This window comes from Vulpes vulpes, chromosome 4, assembly GCF_048418805.1.
Source record: "Vulpes vulpes isolate BD-2025 chromosome 4, VulVul3, whole genome shotgun sequence".
NCBI lineage: Eukaryota > Metazoa > Chordata > Mammalia > Carnivora > Canidae > Vulpes > Vulpes vulpes.
Genome location: NC_132783.1, coordinates 101,034,764 through 101,055,206, shown reverse-complemented (window position 1 = coordinate 101,055,206; position 20,443 = coordinate 101,034,764). Strand labels below are relative to the sequence as shown.

The window sequence follows — 20,443 nt, the reverse complement described above, 5'->3', positions numbered from 1 at the left end:
GCGGGCGCACTCCTCCCCGAGGTTCTCAGCTTTCCCTCTGCGCGCAGCTTGGGCGGGACGCCTCGCGAGAGGTGTGAGTTCTCGCGGGAACAGCATTCAAAAAGCCCTGGCGCTTACGGGAGAGCTAGCTGAGGGAATGGACGGGCGTCTCGGGTTGTGAGGTGTGTTACCGTCGCGGACCTCGGCGCCGTGCGCCCTCGGCACGAGCTGCCGGCTGCAGCAAGCAGGGGCGAGGGGTGAGGAGAGAGGTAGGGGCGACGGGCCTGGAGGGAGGTGCGTGTGGAGAGGGGCGGAGGGAGCCTCTCGGGGGAGTGGGGAAAGCAGGGCCTCAGGGAGCCTGCGGCAGGCGGCGGCCGGGGCGGGGCGGGGCGGGGCGGGAGCAGCCTCTGCAGCGCCCCCGGAGTCTTCCCGGCCGGCTTCCGGGCGGGCCTCAGTCTTGCGCTGGCCGCGTGCCCCCGCCTCCCCCCCCCCCCCCCCCCCCCCCCCGGGTATCGTGCGTCCGAAAGGGCCGGGCCGGGACCGTAGCCGCCGGCCGGCCACATGCAGCGGTGCAGACTGAGAAGTGCTGCGGAGACAGTGCGCGCTGTGCTTGCAAGACTGAGCAGAAACAGTAAACAGCCCGCTAATGAGCATGAAGATCACACACCCAAATGGTAGTGTTTTGAATGTATCGGGTTGAATAAAATATTGCTAAAATGAATTTCACCTGCATTTACTTTTTTTTTTTTTGACATGGCTCCTAGAAAAATTTTAAGAATCACCTCTCGCAGCTCGTGCTCTTTTTCCGTTGGACGGCGCTGCCCGTCCAGAGAGCGGCTTGTCAGATTCTAATTGCCTCTTGCTTTTAGCTGGCTTAATCTCAAAAAACGCTGTCGGAGAGACGTTATTGCCTTTATCCTAGGGGTGAGAACACAAGATCTTGAACAAGTTGTCCAAGCTCGTGCCTCCAGGGCGTTGTGCAAAGTGGAGTACGCACTAAGGCCGCCCCAGCTCGCCGCCCTAAATGCTTTGTGTATGCTGTTTCTGAGAGGCTGAACAGAAAAGTGCTTAGGAGCACCCGGCTTTGGAGCCAGATCCTGATCCCCATCTCGGCACTTACTGGCTGCTTACCCTAGGCAAGTTACCTAACCTCTCTGTGCCTCAGTCTGCACGTGTGTAAATGCCAGAAATACCTCATATTTCATGGGGTTGTTGAGAGACTTAGATAATATGTGGGAAGCCTCAAGTACTGTGTCTGGCACGTATTAGCTGTAGTTCTTCAACCCGGCTACCTCTGCGGATGGACAGGTTAACTCTTACTCGTCCGTTAGACCTTTGCAAAAAGTCACTTCTCAGAGAAATCTGTCCATACTCCCTACCCCCACCTCACATCCCAATTTAAGGCATCATTCTCATGTTGATAACTTATAACAAGCTCCCTCGTGCACTTAATCACGCTTATAAGACTTTACAGTTATTTGATTTAATGCATTTCCACTAATGCCTGTAAGATTCAAGAAGGCAGGAGGGATACTGTCTAGTTTTTTTGGGGGGGGTCACCATTGTGTCAGCAATAGCACAGTACCAGACACATAATAGGAATTCTAGCAAATCTTGAGAGGATGAGAACACATTTCTTTGGCATCCTTGGACTCTGCTGGCTGGAATGTCTTGAGGCTAGCTCTCTTTTTTTCTTTGGTAAATGTTGATGGCAGTAATGTTTAACTTAGGCCCATCAAGAGAATTAAATGGGATAATTCCTTTGAAGCACTCTACCTGGCAAATGGTAAATCCTCAACCAATATAGGATAAAAAGTGCAATAATGAGTGCCTACCCCCATTACCTACAGGCTTTGGAAAGGTCTTGTATTTTACTTATTTTTAATTTTTTTGTTTTTTATTATTTATTTATGATAGTCATACAGAGAGAGAGAGAGAGGCAGAGACACAGGCAGAGGGAGAAGCAGGCTCCATGCACCGGGAGCCCGACGTGGGACTCGATCCCGGGTCTCCGGGATCGCGCCCCGGGCCAAAGGCAGGCGCCAAACCACTGCGCCACCCAGGGATCCCTATTTTACTTATTTTTAAAGATTTTATTTATTTGACAGCAGGGGTGAGCAGCAGGGAGGGGCAGAAGGAGAGGGAAAAAGAGTCTGAAGCAGACTCCGCGCTGAGTGAGGAGCTCCACGTGGGGCTGGGTCTCACGACATTGATCACAACCCTGAGATGATGACCTGAGCCAAAACCAAGACTTGGACCCTTAACTAACTGTGCCATCCAGGCATCCTGGAAAGATCTTGTGTTTTAGAGCAGTAACTGTCGGCCCTGGATAACAGGATGCCTTTTTCTTTTCTTCTCTCTGCTGAAACCATATATCTCCTCCTTCATCTTCATTTTTACTTAATAACCTTGCTTCCTCATTTACTGATAAGTTGGAACAGTTAGAAGGGCAGTTATGCAGACTCCCATCACTAATCTACCTACTTATCAGTAGTCTGTACCCATATATTTTGCTTTCCCTTTAGGTGAAATATTTATGCTCCCATCTAAAATCAGTCCTTGTACATTAGACTTCATTCTTTTTCATCACTTTAGCAGTTCTCCATGTGTTCTATATCGTCAAGTTTTTCTTCTCTCCTGAATCTATCCCATGACATACAACCATGCTGTTATTTTTTCTTAAAATATTGTATCTCAAAACATAAACAATCCTACTTCCCTTCAGCTACCACCCCATTTATCTGCTGTGCTTTGCAGCAAAACTATGTTTCCTGTTTTCCCACCATTTTCTCCAACCCTTTTCAGTTGGCTTTCAGGATAATACTTGGCTCTTGGCTTTCCTTGCCTCATTGGTCATGCCTGAGTATATTTTGCTGTCTTCTTTCCCACCTCTTAATGGCTCAGTCCTTGGTCCTCATGGAATTCTGTTAATAACTCCTAGGTTTGTATTTCTAGCCCAGATCCTTCCTGTGCCAACTGGTTACCTGATATATTTCATATTTATTTATATGATATATTTCATATTTAAAGCATAAGCTCCTGATTTTCTTTCAAGACAGTTTTTACTCATAACTTTTGATGGTCCAGCTGATGGCAAATCTGTTCTACTAGTTGCTCAGGCCAGGGGCCTTAGAGGCATTTTTAACCTCTCTTTTTTATACATAACCACATTTAATTTGTCAGAAAATCATGTTGCCTTTACCTTCAAACTATATGCAGAATCTGATTGTTTCTCCCCACCTCCTTTATAATCATCCTTGTGTAAGCTATCTTTATGTTTCCCACTTGCTTCCTTCCAAACGATTCAACATAGCAGCCAAAATGATCCTTTTAAAGTATCAGATCTCTACCCTATACTTTGCAATGAACCCCGATTTCACCTAGAGTAGAAGCCAAAGTCCTTGCAGTGGCCTGATTTGCCTATTGTCTTCTATTCTCTCCTGTGACCTATATTTTATCTTGTTCATTTCTTAGGCATCCTTCTACTTTAGTGCTACCCTTCTGCCTCTACCCCTTTTTCTTTCCTGAAATGGATATGTTGCTAATTCTCTTATCCTCTGCAAGGCTTTTTTCAGAAGTCACCAGAGGGTCTTTCTCCCCAACACTTAATTTAGATTTCATTCTATTATATTATATCTACTTCCAAGTTCCCTTTTTCTGTTCTTTTTTTTTTCTTTTGTTCTTTTTTTCGCTTTCAAATGCATTTAATCATGGTACTACTATTGCTTGTCTTCTCACCCTGGAATGTAAGTTTCATGAAAGAACACTGTTTTGTTTTTTTGGGGTTATTTTTTTGTTTTTGTTTTGTTTTGTTTTGGCCCATTTGGCTTTTGATGGATCTCAAATGCATAGAAAGGAGTTAAGCACATAAAGCTTTAAGAAATATTTGTTGAATAATGATTACATTGATTGGAAAGCAGGGAAACACCTTATTAATGACTTGTTGCTCTTTGAATGCAAAGCCGTGTTTAAATCTGGCTTAAGAGATGGGACAATTTGGAAACAATGATGAGTAAGGTTGAATTATAGTGGAATGTTTCTATATAAAATGTTTAAATAAATCCTTGATTGAAAATCTAGAATATAAGAAATGTTCTTTAATTACTCTGAACGTGATTCTATTTTGCATGTCTCTTGTGAATAACAGAAAATACTAGTGAGCCTATTATCAATAAAGCAAATTTAATGTGTTCAGAAAATTAATGCTGTTGTGAAAAATTGTGTACGTGATATTCTTTGCCTTACAAACCTTATTCAAAGCTGCCTTTTTATATTTGAAGTAGCAGTCATGCTACTATAAATTCTTGATTTCTTTCGTTGTGCTCTTAATATGATTACCTCTATAATGATATAAATATGAGACACACCCTACCTCAGCATTTAAAGAAGCTTAGCACACAACTGAACAGATTCCTGATAACTACATTTCTTAGAATAAAGTTAAATGTTCAATTTTCTTTTTTCTCTCTTTGATTTGGTCTCAAATCAGGTAACAGAATTATCAGACCTTGCTTTTAGAACAAGACACAGCAGCAAATTTGACCATTTAAAATCCAGGAATAAAATCTTCAATACTATGTTTTTATACAGCAGTAGTATTATAGGGAAAGATATATATATCTTTTATAATTGTTATTGTATGGAATATTTTGTTAAAGCTTAAGTACTTTCATTCCATCTATTTACAGTAGACTAAAAACGGAAAAAAAAAATGGAGGCAGATGTAATTGCAGATCTTCGATGCAAACTCAAAGAGGTTGAAGAGGATCGAATAAAGGCTGCACAGTATGGTTTACAACTGGTGGAGAGCCAGAATGAGTTGCAGATTCAGTTGGATGAATGTCGTAATGAAATGATGACCATGACTGAGGTAGGACCCTGGACTCCTCTGTTTACAAGGGTATGCTTAGCTATTGAAGATTTGTATTGTCTAGTAATTATTATTAGTTTTCTTCCCTTTTGAAGATTTTAGTTTTAGTTCCTATTCACCTCTATCTAAATAGAGATTGGAAGTGATTGAGTTCCTAATATTTTTTTCTGACCCTTTATGTCCTGAATTTGAAAAATCAAATTATTGTTCCCTTCAGCACATAGTAGATTTTTAGATTTCGTTTAGCCTGCACTCTTTCTTGGTTACCTCACTTGTTTCATAGCTATAGAAAACAATCTGTTTTTTTTAAAGATTTTATTTATTTATGAGAGACAGAGAGAGGCAGAGACATAGGCAGGGGAAGAAGCAGGCTCCATGCAGGGAGCCCAATGTGGGATATGATCCTAGAACTCCAGGATCATGCCCTGAGCCAAAGGCAGACGCTTAACCACTGAGCCACCCAGGTGTCCCGTCAGAAAACATCTAAATGTTTCATGATACTATACCAAGTCCAGTTGACCTCTACAGTGTAGATTTGTGTATTCAGTTTCCTACTTACGGACATTTCAAACATAACATAAACATAATAGTTGATTCCCTGCCTGCTAACAAAGCATTCCCTTGCAATTTAGCTTACTTAGTATGTATATAATAACTTGAGCAAAATTTCTAGGAATTTTACTCTATCTCTGTGGCCCTTATTTGTCATGTTTGATCCATCAATAAGTTCTAAGAACCTAACCTACAAAACATCGATATGTGCTACTGCCGCTCTAATCCAGACCGTCCTCATCTGTCCCCAAGATTACCGTTGTAGCCTTTAACCAGGTTGCTTGCTTCCCTCATTGCGTTTCGTGCCATTCATTTTTCACACAGCAGCCACATGGCCATTGAAAAATAAACAAAAGATCATGTCACGGCCCCGCTAAAAACACAATTGTGATTTCCAATTATATTTACATCAAAATCCAAACTCTTTACCTGTATTTGCAGATTCCTATGTGATCTGACCCATGCCAACCCTTGACCTCATCTAAACTACTTTCCCTTATGCTAAGGTATACTAGTCCCACCTTATGGACTTTACATGAGCTGTTGCCTTCACCTGTATTGCACATCCCCTCACTGTCATGGATTGAGTCCTCAACCTTTAGGTGTCTGTTAAATGTCACCTCATCTGAGAGGCCTTCCCTGAGAGTGTTTTGTAAAGTTGCTGTCATTCACTAATTCAGCTAATTAACTCCAGATTATAAACTCCATGAGAGAGGGAATTTTGTCTGTTTTGTTCACTGCTATATGTGTAACATCTGGCACACATTTATTGAAAGTATTAATTAGGGCGGTCTGGGTGGCTCAACAGTTTAGCGCCGCCTTCAGCCCAGGACGTGATCCTGGAGACCTGGAATCGAATCCCACGTCAGTCTCCCTGCATGGAGCCTGCTTCTCCCTCTGCCTGTGTCTCTGTCTCTCTTTCTCTCTGTCTCTCATGAACAAATAAATAAAATCTTTATTTTTTAATTTTTTTTAAAGATTTTATTTATTTATTCATGAGAGACACACACACACACACACACACACACAGAGAGAGAGAGAGAGAGAGAGGGCCACAGAGATACAGAGTAAAAGAGCTCCTTGCATGGAGCCTGATGTGGAACTCGATCCCGGGTCTCCAGGATAACACCCTGAGCTGCAGGCGGCACTAAACTGCTGCGCCACCCAGGCTGTCCTAAATAAAATCTTTAAAAATAAAAAAAGTATTAATCTTATGTAGTAAATGCTCAGTAATATGTTTAAACTTTGATCTCAAGATTTAAGTATAGCAAAAAAAAAAAAAAAAAAACCTTACGTATTTTTCTTATTTAATTTTATTTTTAAAAGCTTACTGAAGGACTTTGAACTAATGCTATTTTTTAATCTTTAAACTTCCCTGTCAGAGATCACCTGGGTGGCTCAGTGGCTAAGGGTCTGCCTTAGGTTCAGGTCATGAATTTGGGGTCCTGGAATTAAGCCCTTGAGTCAGGCTCCCTGCTCAGTAGGAAATCTGTTTCTCTCTCTCACTCTGCCCTTGCCGCCTGCTTGTGCACTGGCACTCTCTCTGTCAGATGAAAAAATAAAAACTAAACAAAAAACCAACTTCCCTGTCAAAAGCAAAAGCCCTCTTAAATCCTCCTTTTGTCTCATACTATATTCATTGAGTAGTCATTTGTGAACATTTCTCAGATGACTACATTCTAAAAGTAAAGGATAATTTAGTATTTTTCTTTGTGCCCTGTCTACTAGTTTATTTTCAGAGCCATAAGTAGAGCATAATGTTATCAAACCAAGTAATTATCACTGGGAAAACTGAAGTGCTACTAAATGTTTTTGTTTTTGCTTTCCCTAGCAGAGATTACTTGATATGTTGACATGTCATGGAACACCTTTTAATTCCTTGATGGGCATAGAAGCAATTACCACATGAGTAGCTAAAATCCTCCAGGCTTTTTGTAAGACTGATTAGCTACAGTTATTCCAGGTCTAACAGGTGGTTGTTCCTTAGCAGCAAATATGTGAAACAGGAATGAAACAGTTGTGAGAATTGTTTATATATGATGGCTTTAAGTTATCTTTATGTAATTGAATTATAATTGAATCTTGTTTTCAGAATTACGAACAAGAAAAATATACGCTTCAGAGAGAAGTTGAACTTAAGAGTCGAATGTTGGAAAGTTTGAGCTCTGAATGTGAAGCTATTAAACAACAGCAAAAAACACACTTGGAGCAATTAAAAGAACAGCTTAGCAGAAGCCATGGACAAGAAGTAAATGAACTAAAAAATAAGGTTTGGATATCTATATGTCAAAACAAAAATGCTTCGTACTTATGGAGTTAGCAATCTGTAAATTTTAGTGATGAAGATTTTCTTAATACCATCTAGGGAAAATAGTTGAGACAAGGGCTCCATCATCATAATATTGGGAGTGGGAACACTGAGAAACAAGAGTTTACCAAAGGGACTTGTATTGATAACATTCTACTAATTAAATATAATTATTTAATTTCAATAACTAAAAATTTTTTTATGGAGTTTCAGTTTAGTGAAAAGCATGATCTTGCTTATAATGCATAGTATGGCAGTCCCCTTTCAGAAAGACCAGTCTCCTAACTTTCACAGAAAGGAGTAGTACACTTTGTAACCTACAAAAGAAACCAGTAGTTTATTGTAAGTTAATAAACATTAGAATTGATACTTTTTAGTTTAGTTATTGAAGATCAGCTAATGGCATATGATCTACTTCTTACAACTTAATAAGAAAGGTGCCATTATTGTCTCTGTATAACAGAGGAGGAAACCAATGTTTAAACAGATGAGTAAATTGAACAAAAATCACAGAAATCCATCAAGATTTGAACTGAAGCTGTCTGCTTCAAAGCCCATGTTACTGTACTTAGTCTAACAATATGTTATACTGGCTTCATCTCACACATAAAAATAAGTCACCTATTCTTTTTCAGTACCACCAACTATTCAGTTACTTCATAGGAATTCAGAACCTTTATCATGGCTCTTCTTTTTATAGAGTCCCTATTTTCCAGACCCTTCTCTATAAAACCTTACCTGACATTTGGCCTGTTTTCTAATATTCTGTGTTTATGTAGCATCTTTTAAGATTTTTCCAGATCTGTACCACCTTTACTCTTAAATGATTTCTTTAAATTGACTCTCTTAAAATATTTTCTCATTTTAAGTAACAATATCAAGGAAATTATATATTCGAGCTGGTTATGTTTTTTCCTAAATTGTAGTCAGATGAATATGACTATCAAAATGTGCTTTCTTATAATACCTAGAATCATCTTGCACTCATGCTGGCAAACAGTAATCTACCTTGTCTGAAACTAATCTGACTTGAGGCACCAATGACTGATAATGATGCATTCTCCTCCCCCTCCATTACCCCCTACCATGTTATTTTCATTTTAGCAGTAGCTTTCATTACCTAAACAAACAAACAAAAAATAATATAGTAAATACTCAGTATCTGAGGCAAGGCACTTGCCTAAGAGGTGGCTTTTTGGCAAAGACTAAATTAGTCAAAAAATGTTTTCAGTCTCCTATCACCTGTGCCAAAATTTTGGAGTTTTACTTCATATCTTTCTCACAATACTTCATCAACCAGTTCTAAGAACTTGATATACAAAGCATCCATCTCTACCGCTATAATTCTAGTCCACATCACCATCTTCTCTCCCCTAGACTACTATTATAACCTTCTCTCCAGGTAGTCGGCTTCCATCATTTCTATTCATACCATTCACTCTTCACATAGCCGCCAAAGTGGCCAGGAGTCCAGACCTACTTTGATTACTTGTATGGACTATTTGTTATGTTTGTGAGACAAAGCATACCACTGTTAAAAGGTGCTTAGTCTGTAACCAAATAGGAAACCTTAATATTAATAGTCTGATCATACAGTAAGTTTGGGTCAGTCAGTGATGTTTTTCAGAAAGATGGCCACATTTCAACATAGATCATTCACCTGAGATTTTTTTTCACATCATGAAAATAGAAAAGGGAAAATAAGTCAAGAGGCTCTTATTTTTTAAATCGAAAACAGGTATCAGGATATAATCTAAGAATGTTGATACTTAATTGAAGATAATTCAGTATAGGTAATAACTATAATCCTGGACATCAAGATTTTTATTGATAACAGAAATTGTTTAGTGAATGCTAGTCATGGTGCTGAATGTTTTACCCACCTGATCTCAGTTGAGAGCCACACAATAACCTAGTAATGGTAGATATAATAATTTACCAATTTTACCTAAAAGGAAGGAAACAGTTTAAATCTAGGTTTCACCCTAAAACTTCATCCTTCTGCATAAGTTTGTTTCCTTTAAACTTACATTTTTAGTTTTCCAAGATTCAGAACTATATGAAGGTGTAATTAGTTTTGTTCAGCTTGACTATCTCATTAAAATAGTTACTCTGCAGATGCCAGAATAATTTGTACTATAACTATATATTCTGATGACCTTCAATTGCCTTTTGATTTTTTAAGATTGCAGATTTTCCTTTTTTACTTTAGTTAGAAAAACTGAAAGCAGAATTAGATGAAGCTAGGCTCAGTGAAAAGCAGCTGAAGCACAAAGTAGACCATCAGAAGGAACTCCTTTCATGTAAATCAGAGGAAATGCGAATAATGTCTGAGCGTGTACATGAAAGCATGTCTTCAGAGATGCTGGCTCTTCAAATTGAGCTGACTGAAATGGAAAGTATGAAGGTAATTTTTATGGCATCTATGTTTCTAGGTTATTTTCTTTTTTCTTGCATTTTTTCTACATGTTTTTGTTATGATCCTTAGGTAATTTTAAGGCTAAAACATTTTTTGCTTAACTTTGATGTAACTAATTAAAAAATATTTTATAGAGTTTTTAGGTGGATTACTCATTCACAGTAAGGTTTTAGATTGTGTGATTATGTAAGGCAGATTACCTTTAGATTAATTAAAGCTCTGGAAGAACTTAGAGTCATTAACCCTTCTTTGTGTCATAAAAGCCCTATATAAAACATTGGTTTCATGGAAATTGATATGCATATGAATGTAGATATTTTTCATTGCAGGGTAAGGTTAATTAAAAATTAAAAGCTTAAATTCATAAGAAAGAAAGATAGCCTTTCATTTGGTTCCTTGATAAAAAATTTAGTATTTTTATTTTATTATGCATTTTACAACTGTTGACTGGCTCTTTAGTTTTAGTTTTGGGTGTGAACCACTTCTGATAGATAAACTGAGCAGCTGCTAAATGAAAGATTATTCAGGACAATTTCGTCTTTTTCAATTCCTGTTGAATAGACTACCCTCAAAGAAGAAGTGAATGAACTACAGTACAGACAGGAACAACTAGAACTTCTTAGTACCAATCTAATGCGCCAGGTAGACCGGCTTAAAGAAGAAAAAGAGGAGCGAGAGAAAGAAGCAGTTTCTTACTATAATGCCTTAGAGGTACTGTGACTAGAGTAACATTCTCTTTTCCAGTTTATAATAAGTTGTTTCCTTGCTAATCTAACCTCTATGAGCTAAATTGTTTTTTCTCAAATTTAGAAAGCTCGTGTAGCAAATCAAGATCTTCAGGTGCAATTAGACCAGGCACTCCAGCAAGCCTTGGACCCCAGTAGTAAAGGCAACTCTTTGTTTGCAGAGGTACGTAGCAAATACTCCACTGATTAGATTAACATTTCGCTTAATACAAGAGTAATTAACCATGTTAAAATTTTCTAGGTGGAAGATCGAAGGGCAGCAATGGAACGTCAGTTTATCAGTATGAAAGTCAAGTATCAGTCACTAAAGAAGCAAAATGCATTTAACAGAGAACAGATGCAAAGAATGAAGGTATAGCGTTATCACCATTGAAGGTTTATTAGACCTATTTTGTATCTGTATTACATGTACAGATGAACCAAAGAAAGCATCTTTTCCTTCAAAGAGTGTACTTAGTTGTTTTGTTTTGTTGTTTGGTTTTGTTTTTTTTTTTAAGATTTTTATTTATCCATGAGAGAGAGGGGCGGGGGGCAGACACGTAGGCAGAGGGAGAAGCAGGCTTCTCACTAGGAGCCCGATGCAGAACTCAATCCCAGGACTCCGGGATCAGGCCCTGAACCAAAGGCTGATGCTCAACTGGTGAGCCAAAGGCAGGCAGACACTTGACTGCTGAGCCACCGAGGCATCCCTGTACTTAGTTGTTTCTAGAACTGCATGATTTTAGAAAAAAAATCTTTAGATTGACTGAAAGATTATTATATTTTATTTCAAAAAATTAATCCTTTAGTAGATATTTAGTAGTAGTATAGTTAACATCCATTGGTTTATTACTAATTTTTTTAATGGTTATTCAACAGCTTTCCCAGAAATATATAAATTTTGTGTGGTAGAAAAAAAATTTGGAAAGTTTTTATTTCCAGCTATTGGCCTGGCGTTTCTTAGCACAGGCTTAAGGTTCCTACTTTTTTAGATTTTATGTATTTATTCACGAGTGACACAAAGAGGCAGGCTCCATGCAGGGAGCCCCATGTGGGACTCGATCCCAGGACTCCAGGATCACGACCTGGGCCAAAGGCAGGCGCTCAACCACTGGGCCACCCAGGCCTCCCCTAAGGTTCCTACTTAAACGAAAACTAGCTCTCTCACCATTCTTTAGTTCTCCTGCAAAGGCTAATTAGTGAGATTTGAATAATCTTTTCTTGTAGTTCCTCAAGTCAAGCATATAGGCCCTTTTTAATTTTTTTTAACTTTTTATTTAAATTCAATTTAATTAACGTATTATGTTAATATATTTATATTGAAGATTCCTTCGGTATCCTTAGGTGCCTTTTACCTTTGTTTCCATCTTGTCATTTGTGAATCTCACCGTTATAAATATGAGTAGCTTAATAATTTCCCCCACTTAATACTGTTGAAGTTAATCAAAATTTTTGAGAAACCCCATCAGACCCTAAATGACCGTGCATGTGATGAGTAAAGTACAACATTATACCGTTTGGGCAGACTTATTTAATTAAGTGATGCTTCTGGATCCTAGCCATTCAGTTCAATTTTATGTTTCACAGAAGTGCAAAAATTGTTATAGATAGCAGATATTACTCCTAAGTACTTAAATAAGTACTCGAGTTATATCTGTAACTAAACTTATTGATAGAGAGACACCTGGGTGGCTCAGTGGTTGAGCGTCTGCCTTAGGTTCAGGTTTTGATCCCAGGGTCCTGGGATCAAGTCCCACATCAGGCTTCCTGAAGGGAGCCTGCTTCTCCCTCTGCCTGTGTCTTTACTTCTCTCTCTGTGTCTCTCATGAATAAATAAATAAAATCTAAAAAAAAAAAACAAAACAAAAACTTATTGATACAAATAGTTTCAAATTATTAGATTATTAAACTAGACATAGTGAGTTTAGTTTCCAAACTGAGCTCTAGAGATAGTACAGAATACGCATTGTACCACAAATGTAGTTATCGGGATCTTCCTTTCCCCCACTCAGTTCTCTGTGTGGGGTGGGGTGAGGTTGTAATTTTTTTTTATTTTTCTAGTTACAAATTGCCACATTGCTACAAATGAAAGGGTCTCAAACTGAATTTGAGCAGCAGGAACGGTTGCTTGCCATGCTGGAGCAGAAGAACGGTGAAATTAAACACCTTTTAGGTGAAATTAGAAATCTGGAGAAATTTAAGGTAAAGATAACCCCTTCAATAACACAGCCAGATTTGGTTTGAATATCTTAAATCAGTTGACCCTTGAAAACACAGGGCCTAGGGATGCCCAACCCCGTGCAGTTAAATATCTGTATAACTTTTGACTCCTCAAAAATTGTATGAGTAGTTTACTATTTACCAGAAGCCTTATTAATAATAGAAACAGTTGACTGACACATATTTTGTGTGTTACACGTGTTATACACTGTATTCTTAAAGTTTAGAGACAGCGAAATATTAAGAAAATTATAAGGAAGAGAAAATATATTTATAGTTCTCTACTATGAAAAATTCACATATGAGTGGATCAGTGCCATTTAAACCTGTATTGTTCAAGGGCAACTTGATTAACCTAATTTGTTATTTATCTTAAGTAATAAGAATTGTTGTTTTCTTTAGAGTTTATATGAAAGTACAGAATCTAAGCTTTCTGCCAACTCTGGCACTCTGGAAGATAACACCTATTACACAGATTTACTTCAGATAAAGCTTGACAACTTAAAGTAAGTGTTGGGTGCTTAGAAAGCTGGATATTCTCTTGACTTGCTTATAAAAAGTAGTATTAGTGACTACAAATTTTTGTTTTCAAATTGCCAAAAGAATTTCCAGAAAAGAAAAGCATCAAAAATATCTTTGCATAGCAAATAAGATATATTCAAGATATAATTTGTGCTGGTTATTGAAGAAAAATACTTTCAATGAATTATTAAATATTTTTATTTCTCCATGTTTAGTATTTTAGATTTTTAAATGAGGTGCACCTGGTGGCACAGTAGTTGAGCGTCTGCCTCTGCCTCAGGGTTGATCCCAGGGTCCTGGGATAGAGTCCCGCATCAGGCTTCCTGCAGGGAGCCTGCCTCTCCCTTTGCCTATGTGTCTGCCTCTGCGTGTCTCTCATGAATAAATAAAATCTTAAAAAAAAAAAAAATGGTAACTGTAAAGAACTTTGACATAGAAAATATACCCTAAATTTTTCAGGAATAAATATCTAATTTGTAACTTAAAAGGAAATTATTTACACGTGCACTAATGTGGAAGGAATATTTTCCTCCTTCCCTTTGAAGAATGCATGACATTTTTTATTTGAAAGTATTATTGTTAAAAGCTAGAGGAAACAAACAGGGTTGCTGGAGGGGAGGTCGGTGGGGGTATGGATTAATTGGGTGATGGGCATTAAGGAGGGCATGTGATGTGATGAGCACTACTAAGTGTTATACGCAACTGATAAATTATTGAACACTACATGTGAAACTAATGATGTACTCTGTTGGCTAATGAATTTAATTTTAAAAAACTTACTTTGTTTAGTGTTTCTTTGTTACTTAAAACTGCAAGGAAGTATATGTTTATCTGAGAGTTCAAATATGTAATAAAATATTTGCACTAAAGTATGTTTTACAAATATGTGTATAAAACAGTTATGTATGTTATGTAAATATTCCTTGGTTCTCCTTTTTTTATTTACATAGCAAAGAAAATGAAAACACTAAAGGTGAATTGTCCATACAACGAATGAAAGCATTATTTGAGAGCCAGCGGGCTTTGGATATTGAGAGAAAACTTTTTGCAAACGAAAGATGTCTCCAGCTCTCCCAAAGTGAAAATATGAAACTGAGAGCTAAACTAGATGAGCTAAAACTGAAGTATGAACCTGAAGGTATGCATGTCTCATATATTTTATCTTTTAAATTATGAGAAGCTCTGAGAAATCATATCAAGTTTTTTTCTTACTATAGCTTTATGCAGATCCTATTACAAACTAATTTGTGCATATGGATCTCTAAAAAAAAAAAAAACCTACAAAATGTGTAGGAAAATTCAGAGATCTGGGTACTGCGTATATATGAATAAATAGATATTCTGTTGGATATCTGTATATTAGAACCTTGATAAAGTTTAAAAACCTTAGAAACCTTTCCATTTACAATTGCAACATCTTATGCAATATTAAAGAGTTTGATTTTATTGAGGCAACTGATGTTTGGGAGCTATATTAGTTAATATTGTTTATAGAAAACCTAAAATAATGGAGACTTAAAATAAGTATTAATTCCTCCCCTTACAAAAGTCTAGAAGAGGCATTCTACAACTGGTCAGAGTGTCAGGATTTAGGCTTTCTTTTCATTGTTCATCAGTGTAATCCTTGAGCAGAATTGAGTCATGTGGCCTCACCTACCTACAAGAAAAGCTGAGAAATGCAGTTTTGATTCTCAGAGGCCATGTTCCCAACTACATCACAGGATTTTTTTTTTTTTTTTTTTAGTGTAATGGACATATAATACTCTATTACTTTCAAGTTTATATCATGATTTGATATTTATACATTATAAAATGACCATGATAAGTTTAGTTACAGTCTGTCACCATGCAAAGGTATTACAATATTATTGAGTATACTCTTAAGGGTTCTATTATTGAGGAAAACTACTAGGACCAATGTTAGACGACAACTAGCACGTCTAATCACTGAGGTAGAAAATAGCCTTACCATATGAACTCTGCATCTTAGACACTAAACAGAGTGATTTTATTGTTTGTTTGTAAGTTAAAAAAAAAAAAAAAGGCTAAAAGTAAAAAAGCCTAAGAATACAATGATTCTTAGACCAAAAAAAAAAAAAAAAAGTGTTTTTACATGTTTTAGGTTATAGATTTTCAGCCATTTTTTGACCTTACATTGTTTACATGCCTAAGATTGTCTTCATTTTTGTCTCAGTGACTTGAGTGATTCTTAACAGTAATGGGGAGATTGTTAGCAATAGTAAGGTTTTGTATAGTTGATAAAGGCTTCTCTTTCATCCTTTTTCTCTTCCTTGATTCTAATAGGCTTTCCTAATTAAGAATTATACATTATGAATTTCAAAAGTCTGCTGAACTAAACATAGCCAAGAGACAGAGGGAAGTATAGTGAATTTAGTTGATGTGAGGAACAATATAAGAGAAAGGGAAAATGATTTAAAAAGAGCCGTGTAGAGTAGGAACACTAATCCCATGTCCCAACCATGCTTTTTCCAACTTCACTAACTTTGATTTTGAAAATGAATGGCCCATTGGTATGGGGATAGGGAAAAGATTAGAACAATTAATTCAGTGACTGTAAATAAACCTGCATAGGGGATGGAATGATGTTACATTAAAGCAGTGGTGGTAGGAGGCTATTGCCGTAGACTGCAGTAAGACATACAGTGGTTTGAACTTGAGAAGTATCCATAAGTAGAAGTACTCGGATTTTGAATATATTTTGTAGATGGGGTGAATAGGCACAGGTTGCCTCAGAGAACTTGACTTCTTTGCAATGTAATCACTATAACACATAATATCAAGTGGACTGGATGTTTTTAATTCCCATTTTACAGTTAAAGAAGATAAAGCTCAAGAGGCTAAGTACTTCCCAAAGTTACTCAGCTGCAGAGTGCTAATATGGGATTTGTACCTGGATTCCTTGACTCTTAACCACTGTATCCTTCCTTACCTCCACACTGAAGTCTGTTAAAGCCCTGTGTAACTTTTATAACAGTATCAAAACATAAACGTTTTCATTGCGAAAACTAAATCTTTTGAGTTCCCAAGGAAAAATTTATAGTCAGATAACCTTTTAAAGATATAGTTAGTGAAGTCTATGAAAAAGAAAGGATAAAAGACAATATATTTCAATAAGGAGATAAGTGGGTTTCAAAAGAATGAAGAGTAGGAGAGGAAAAAACTGTATAACTAGTTCTGTCTTTTTACTATATCTTTGTTTTGACTTATTGAATATATTTTTAATGGTTTTTATTCTCAGAGAAAAGTGAAGTGCCTGTACCCAAGAAGAGGCGTGAGGTCTTGCCTATGGATGTAACCACCCCTAACAATGTATGTGCTAAAAATGCTGTTGGGGAAGAAGATTATAGATTACCCCCTCAGAAAGTGGAGGCCCAGTGCTATCCCAGCAGTTCAGAAGATAACAACTTGCAGTTAGAAAAGACAGTTTCTATAAATACACTAGGAATCAGTCTTTCTCCTCACAAAAGCCTGCCCATGGACATTCAGCCAATGAAGGAAAAGAAATGTGTGAAACTTCTAGGAGTTTCAGCTGACTCTGAAGCCTTAAGTGAAAGAAGTGGAAACACCCCAAATTCTCCCAGGTCAGTGTCCTCTTTTCTTCAGGGCAACCAGCAGACCTCTCCATCTCTTCTCTATCGCTGCATGAACTGTGCTATCTGTTTCTTTATCTATTTTCTTAATATTGCATGTAGTATAATTCCCCAGTTTCATCTACCTTCTTTCAATTTTTCTAAAACTTTACGAAAAACTAAAACAATTGCAAAGGGAAAGGACTCCTGAATAAGGGAATTATTTTCAAAAGTTACATTTTGTTCTTTCATAAAACAAATATCAAAGCTTAGTACATCTCTGAATGTTTTGTTGGTTTGAATAAATTGTACATTTGGTTATTTTTTCCCTAGTTCAAGAGTGGCCATGAAAGAAAAATTATCTCCTAAAATGGCTTTCCAATAGTCTAAGAAATTTCAGCCTTCTAGAAGACTGTTAGGTGAAATTTTTATGGCTTTTGAAAATGTCTGTCATAAGTCTTTAAGATTGAGCTTTGATTTTGACATTTTTAAATATCAAAAGTAATTCATTTTCATTTTATATCAAAACTTCAGAACCTCCAGTTTCTACATATTTGAGTTTGTGACTAAAAGAGGAAGTGTCAGACATGTATGTTGATACGAATTAACATTTTAAGGGCCTTATCTTTTAAAAAATAATACAGATGGGAAGATAAGAGAAAGTGAGTGAAAGAGAAAGGGAGGTAACAGTGGCTGAGGCTGGGGGGAATAAAACACAAGCTCAGGGTGTGTATAGCAGGACCAAGAGTAGGGCAAAGAGAAATGAATGAGGAAAATGGAGAAGGTGATAAAGAGATAATGAAGAATGTCTGTATGCAATGGAACAATAGATGCATTTAAAACAAGTATCTTTAGACATTTAAAAAATTAAGCATAGTGAAAAGAGCTTGGATTTGAAAGGAGATCTTTAAGGTGCTACTAGGGCTACGTGAGTTGTAGACGGGAGGGTACAGAATAAGGCATTTTACAAGTGTGCATTTGAGTTAATACAGTCAGACGTAGCCCACCTTTGTAAAGGGCTGTTTTGTATGTTTTATCTGATTTTTATTTTTAAAGTCTTCAGTGCTACTAAAATTGGTGCTCTACAGTGAAAGCACCTCAACAATGTGAGCTGCTGTTAATTTTAAGAGAAGTACAGTTGACCCTTGAATAACACAAGTTTGAACTATGCAGATCCACTTACATGTGGATTTTTTGGTAAATGCAGTACATTGTTGCAAATGTATTTTCCTTAAGATTTTTTCTTATAACATTTTTTTCTCTAACATTATTATAAGAATATAGTATATAATATATACAAAATATGTGCTGATTGTTTATGTTATGGATAAGGCTTCCAATCAAGAGTAGGCTATTAATACTTAAGTTTGGGAGGAGAGTACAAGGATTTTTGACTGTAAGGGTCGGTACCCTTGACCCCTGCATTGTTCAAAGGTCAACTGTAATTTATTACTCCATTCCTTAAATTTTTATATTAACATGATAGGTCTCATAAAATAAAAGTTTATTATTCTCAAGGAAAAAGTAAATTCAAATGAATTATGTCACACACATACACATTGCACATACAGAGTTCCGAGTACTTCTGAAATGAATTCAATAGATTATGCTTGTATATGTGATTCATTGTGTAAGTGTGCTTGACCATTGTATATTTCTGGAGGTGAAGTTCCAGAATTGATCAGTGCAGACCTTGCTATCTGTGTTGTCTTCATTTCTTTTTCTGTCTTTTTTTGTTTGATAAAAGTTACTTAAGAAAATGTATTTAGCTACTTGTTTGACTCAAATTAAGTAGCGTGTTGGAATTTTGTCTGGCAAATTAAACAAAAACAAATAAAATACCACAAAACATTTGTTTTTGTGTATGTGTGAGTCCATCTGCTAACTTAAGACGTTTCCAACCTTTTGCTCTCTGCATGATTAACTTAGACACAATCTGGTGATAATACTGTAACAATAAATACGGGTTTACTGGGAACTTCACTATTGCATGCTTTATAAATTTAATTGATGCTCTTGCTAGAAAATCTGTATAAACCTTTTAAAATATCTCTCCACTGTTTATTTTTTCTTAAATTATTATTATGCTAGTTGAAATTCAGCTTGTTTAGGGTTTTTTTCTGAGACAGATTGGTATGCATGTGGTCCAGGATTCCATGTTATTTTAATCTTGTGTTTGCCTTTTGTATGTCAACGTTAACATTACAATTGTACTCTAGCATTTAACTATTTTTTAAGCATACTTACCCTAATAGACATCCCATTGTATTTTAATTCTTTAATTTACACTTTGCCATGACTTTTATCAACCTTAAAAATATTTCTTAAGGCATTTAAAAAATTAAGTGTTGATATAAAAAAGTTTCTTTTAGAGAGGCAGTGACTTAGTTCTTAATGGTTTTGGAGTCAACTGTAATTTTTTCCTCATAAACAAAAAATTGATCATGTCTCATTAGAGGCCCATTATATGAGAGGTTTGTTCTTTAATTTTTTTAACCACATTTGAATTCAGAGTGGATGCTTTAATACCTGTAGGTTAGCTGCTGAATCAAGGCTTCAAACAGAAGTTAAAGAAGGGAAAGAAACTGCAAGCAAATTGGAAAAGGAAACTTGTAAGAAATCACACCCTATTTTATACGTGTCTTCCAAATCAACTCCAGAGACCCAGTGCCCTCAGCAGTAAGGACTTTTCTTTAATGAGAGTAAGGTACCACTTGCCCAAATGCTTGATTTGGAGCTTAGTTAGGATTGTCTTTATCTGAAATATACAACGTTACAGGTTATTTCTTTCCACCTATTGTGACAAGACCTGGCATTTTCATGTTCCTCTGACCAAATATTCAAAATTTGGTTGTGATTCTAACCAGAGGAGTTCCTTAAATGATGACTCTTCCTGGAGCTTCTTGAATTACAGCTTCTTTATTACAGAATAATAACCAAAAGAAAGTGTTATAAATCTATTTGTTGCATTGTATATGGATTTTTTGAGGTGTTATTAAAACATACCTTCAAAGTCACATATTTGAAAAGAGAACACAAAATTAACTATTAACTATTATATTTTCCTATGTAGTTTTTAATGAATTTAGTTTTTCACTATAAGAATAGAAAATTTGGTTTAAAAATATATATTATTGTAACTGGATTTTGTCAGTGTTTTAAATAGCTATGTCCATCTTATGTCTATCTTTGTGTTCATGTACGTGATTTAAATTTTATGTTTCGAGGATATGAAAAATAAAATTTTGAAATTTAAAA

General features: G+C 36.5%; 1 protein-coding gene across 11 annotated transcripts; it reads left to right on the top strand.

Annotated features, from left to right (window-relative positions):
* Positions 1–12: 12 nt before the first annotated feature.
* On the top strand, positions 13–20,443 carry SPDL1 (spindle apparatus coiled-coil protein 1). 11 transcript variants are annotated; one of them, XM_072756634.1, is made up of 13 exons: positions 99–248; positions 902–1,115; positions 4,668–4,849; positions 7,494–7,649; positions 9,922–10,116; positions 10,690–10,839; positions 10,939–11,037; positions 11,116–11,226; positions 12,915–13,055; positions 13,476–13,579; positions 14,546–14,733; positions 16,855–17,197; positions 19,721–20,443. In XM_072756634.1, exons 3-13 carry the CDS (start codon positions 4,691–4,693, stop codon positions 19,866–19,868), a joined length of 1,794 nt encoding a protein of 597 aa, XP_072612735.1. In that variant the 5' UTR covers positions 99–248; positions 902–1,115; positions 4,668–4,690; the 3' UTR covers positions 19,869–20,443. The 11 variants fall into 11 exon arrangements, with proteins under 11 accessions (XP_072612733.1, XP_025863176.2, XP_025863168.2 ...); XM_072756631.1 differs by having other exon boundaries at positions 7,494–7,670; XM_072756632.1 differs by lacking the exon at positions 902–1,115 and having other exon boundaries at positions 13–161; positions 7,494–7,670.

Bases quoted from the DNA above. Each gene is read 5' to 3' on its own strand.
- SPDL1 (XM_026007383.2), top strand. From the start codon at position 4,691: ATGGAGGCAGATGTAATTGCAGATCTTCGATGCAAACTCAAAGAGGTT. The intron at 11,227-12,914 runs GTATAGCGTTAT...TTATTTTTCTAG, and splicing joins AACAGATGCAAAGAATGAAG to TTACAAATTGCCACATTGCT. The intron at 13,580-14,545 runs GTAAGTGTTGGG...TTATTTACATAG, and splicing joins ATAAAGCTTGACAACTTAAA to CAAAGAAAATGAAAACACTA.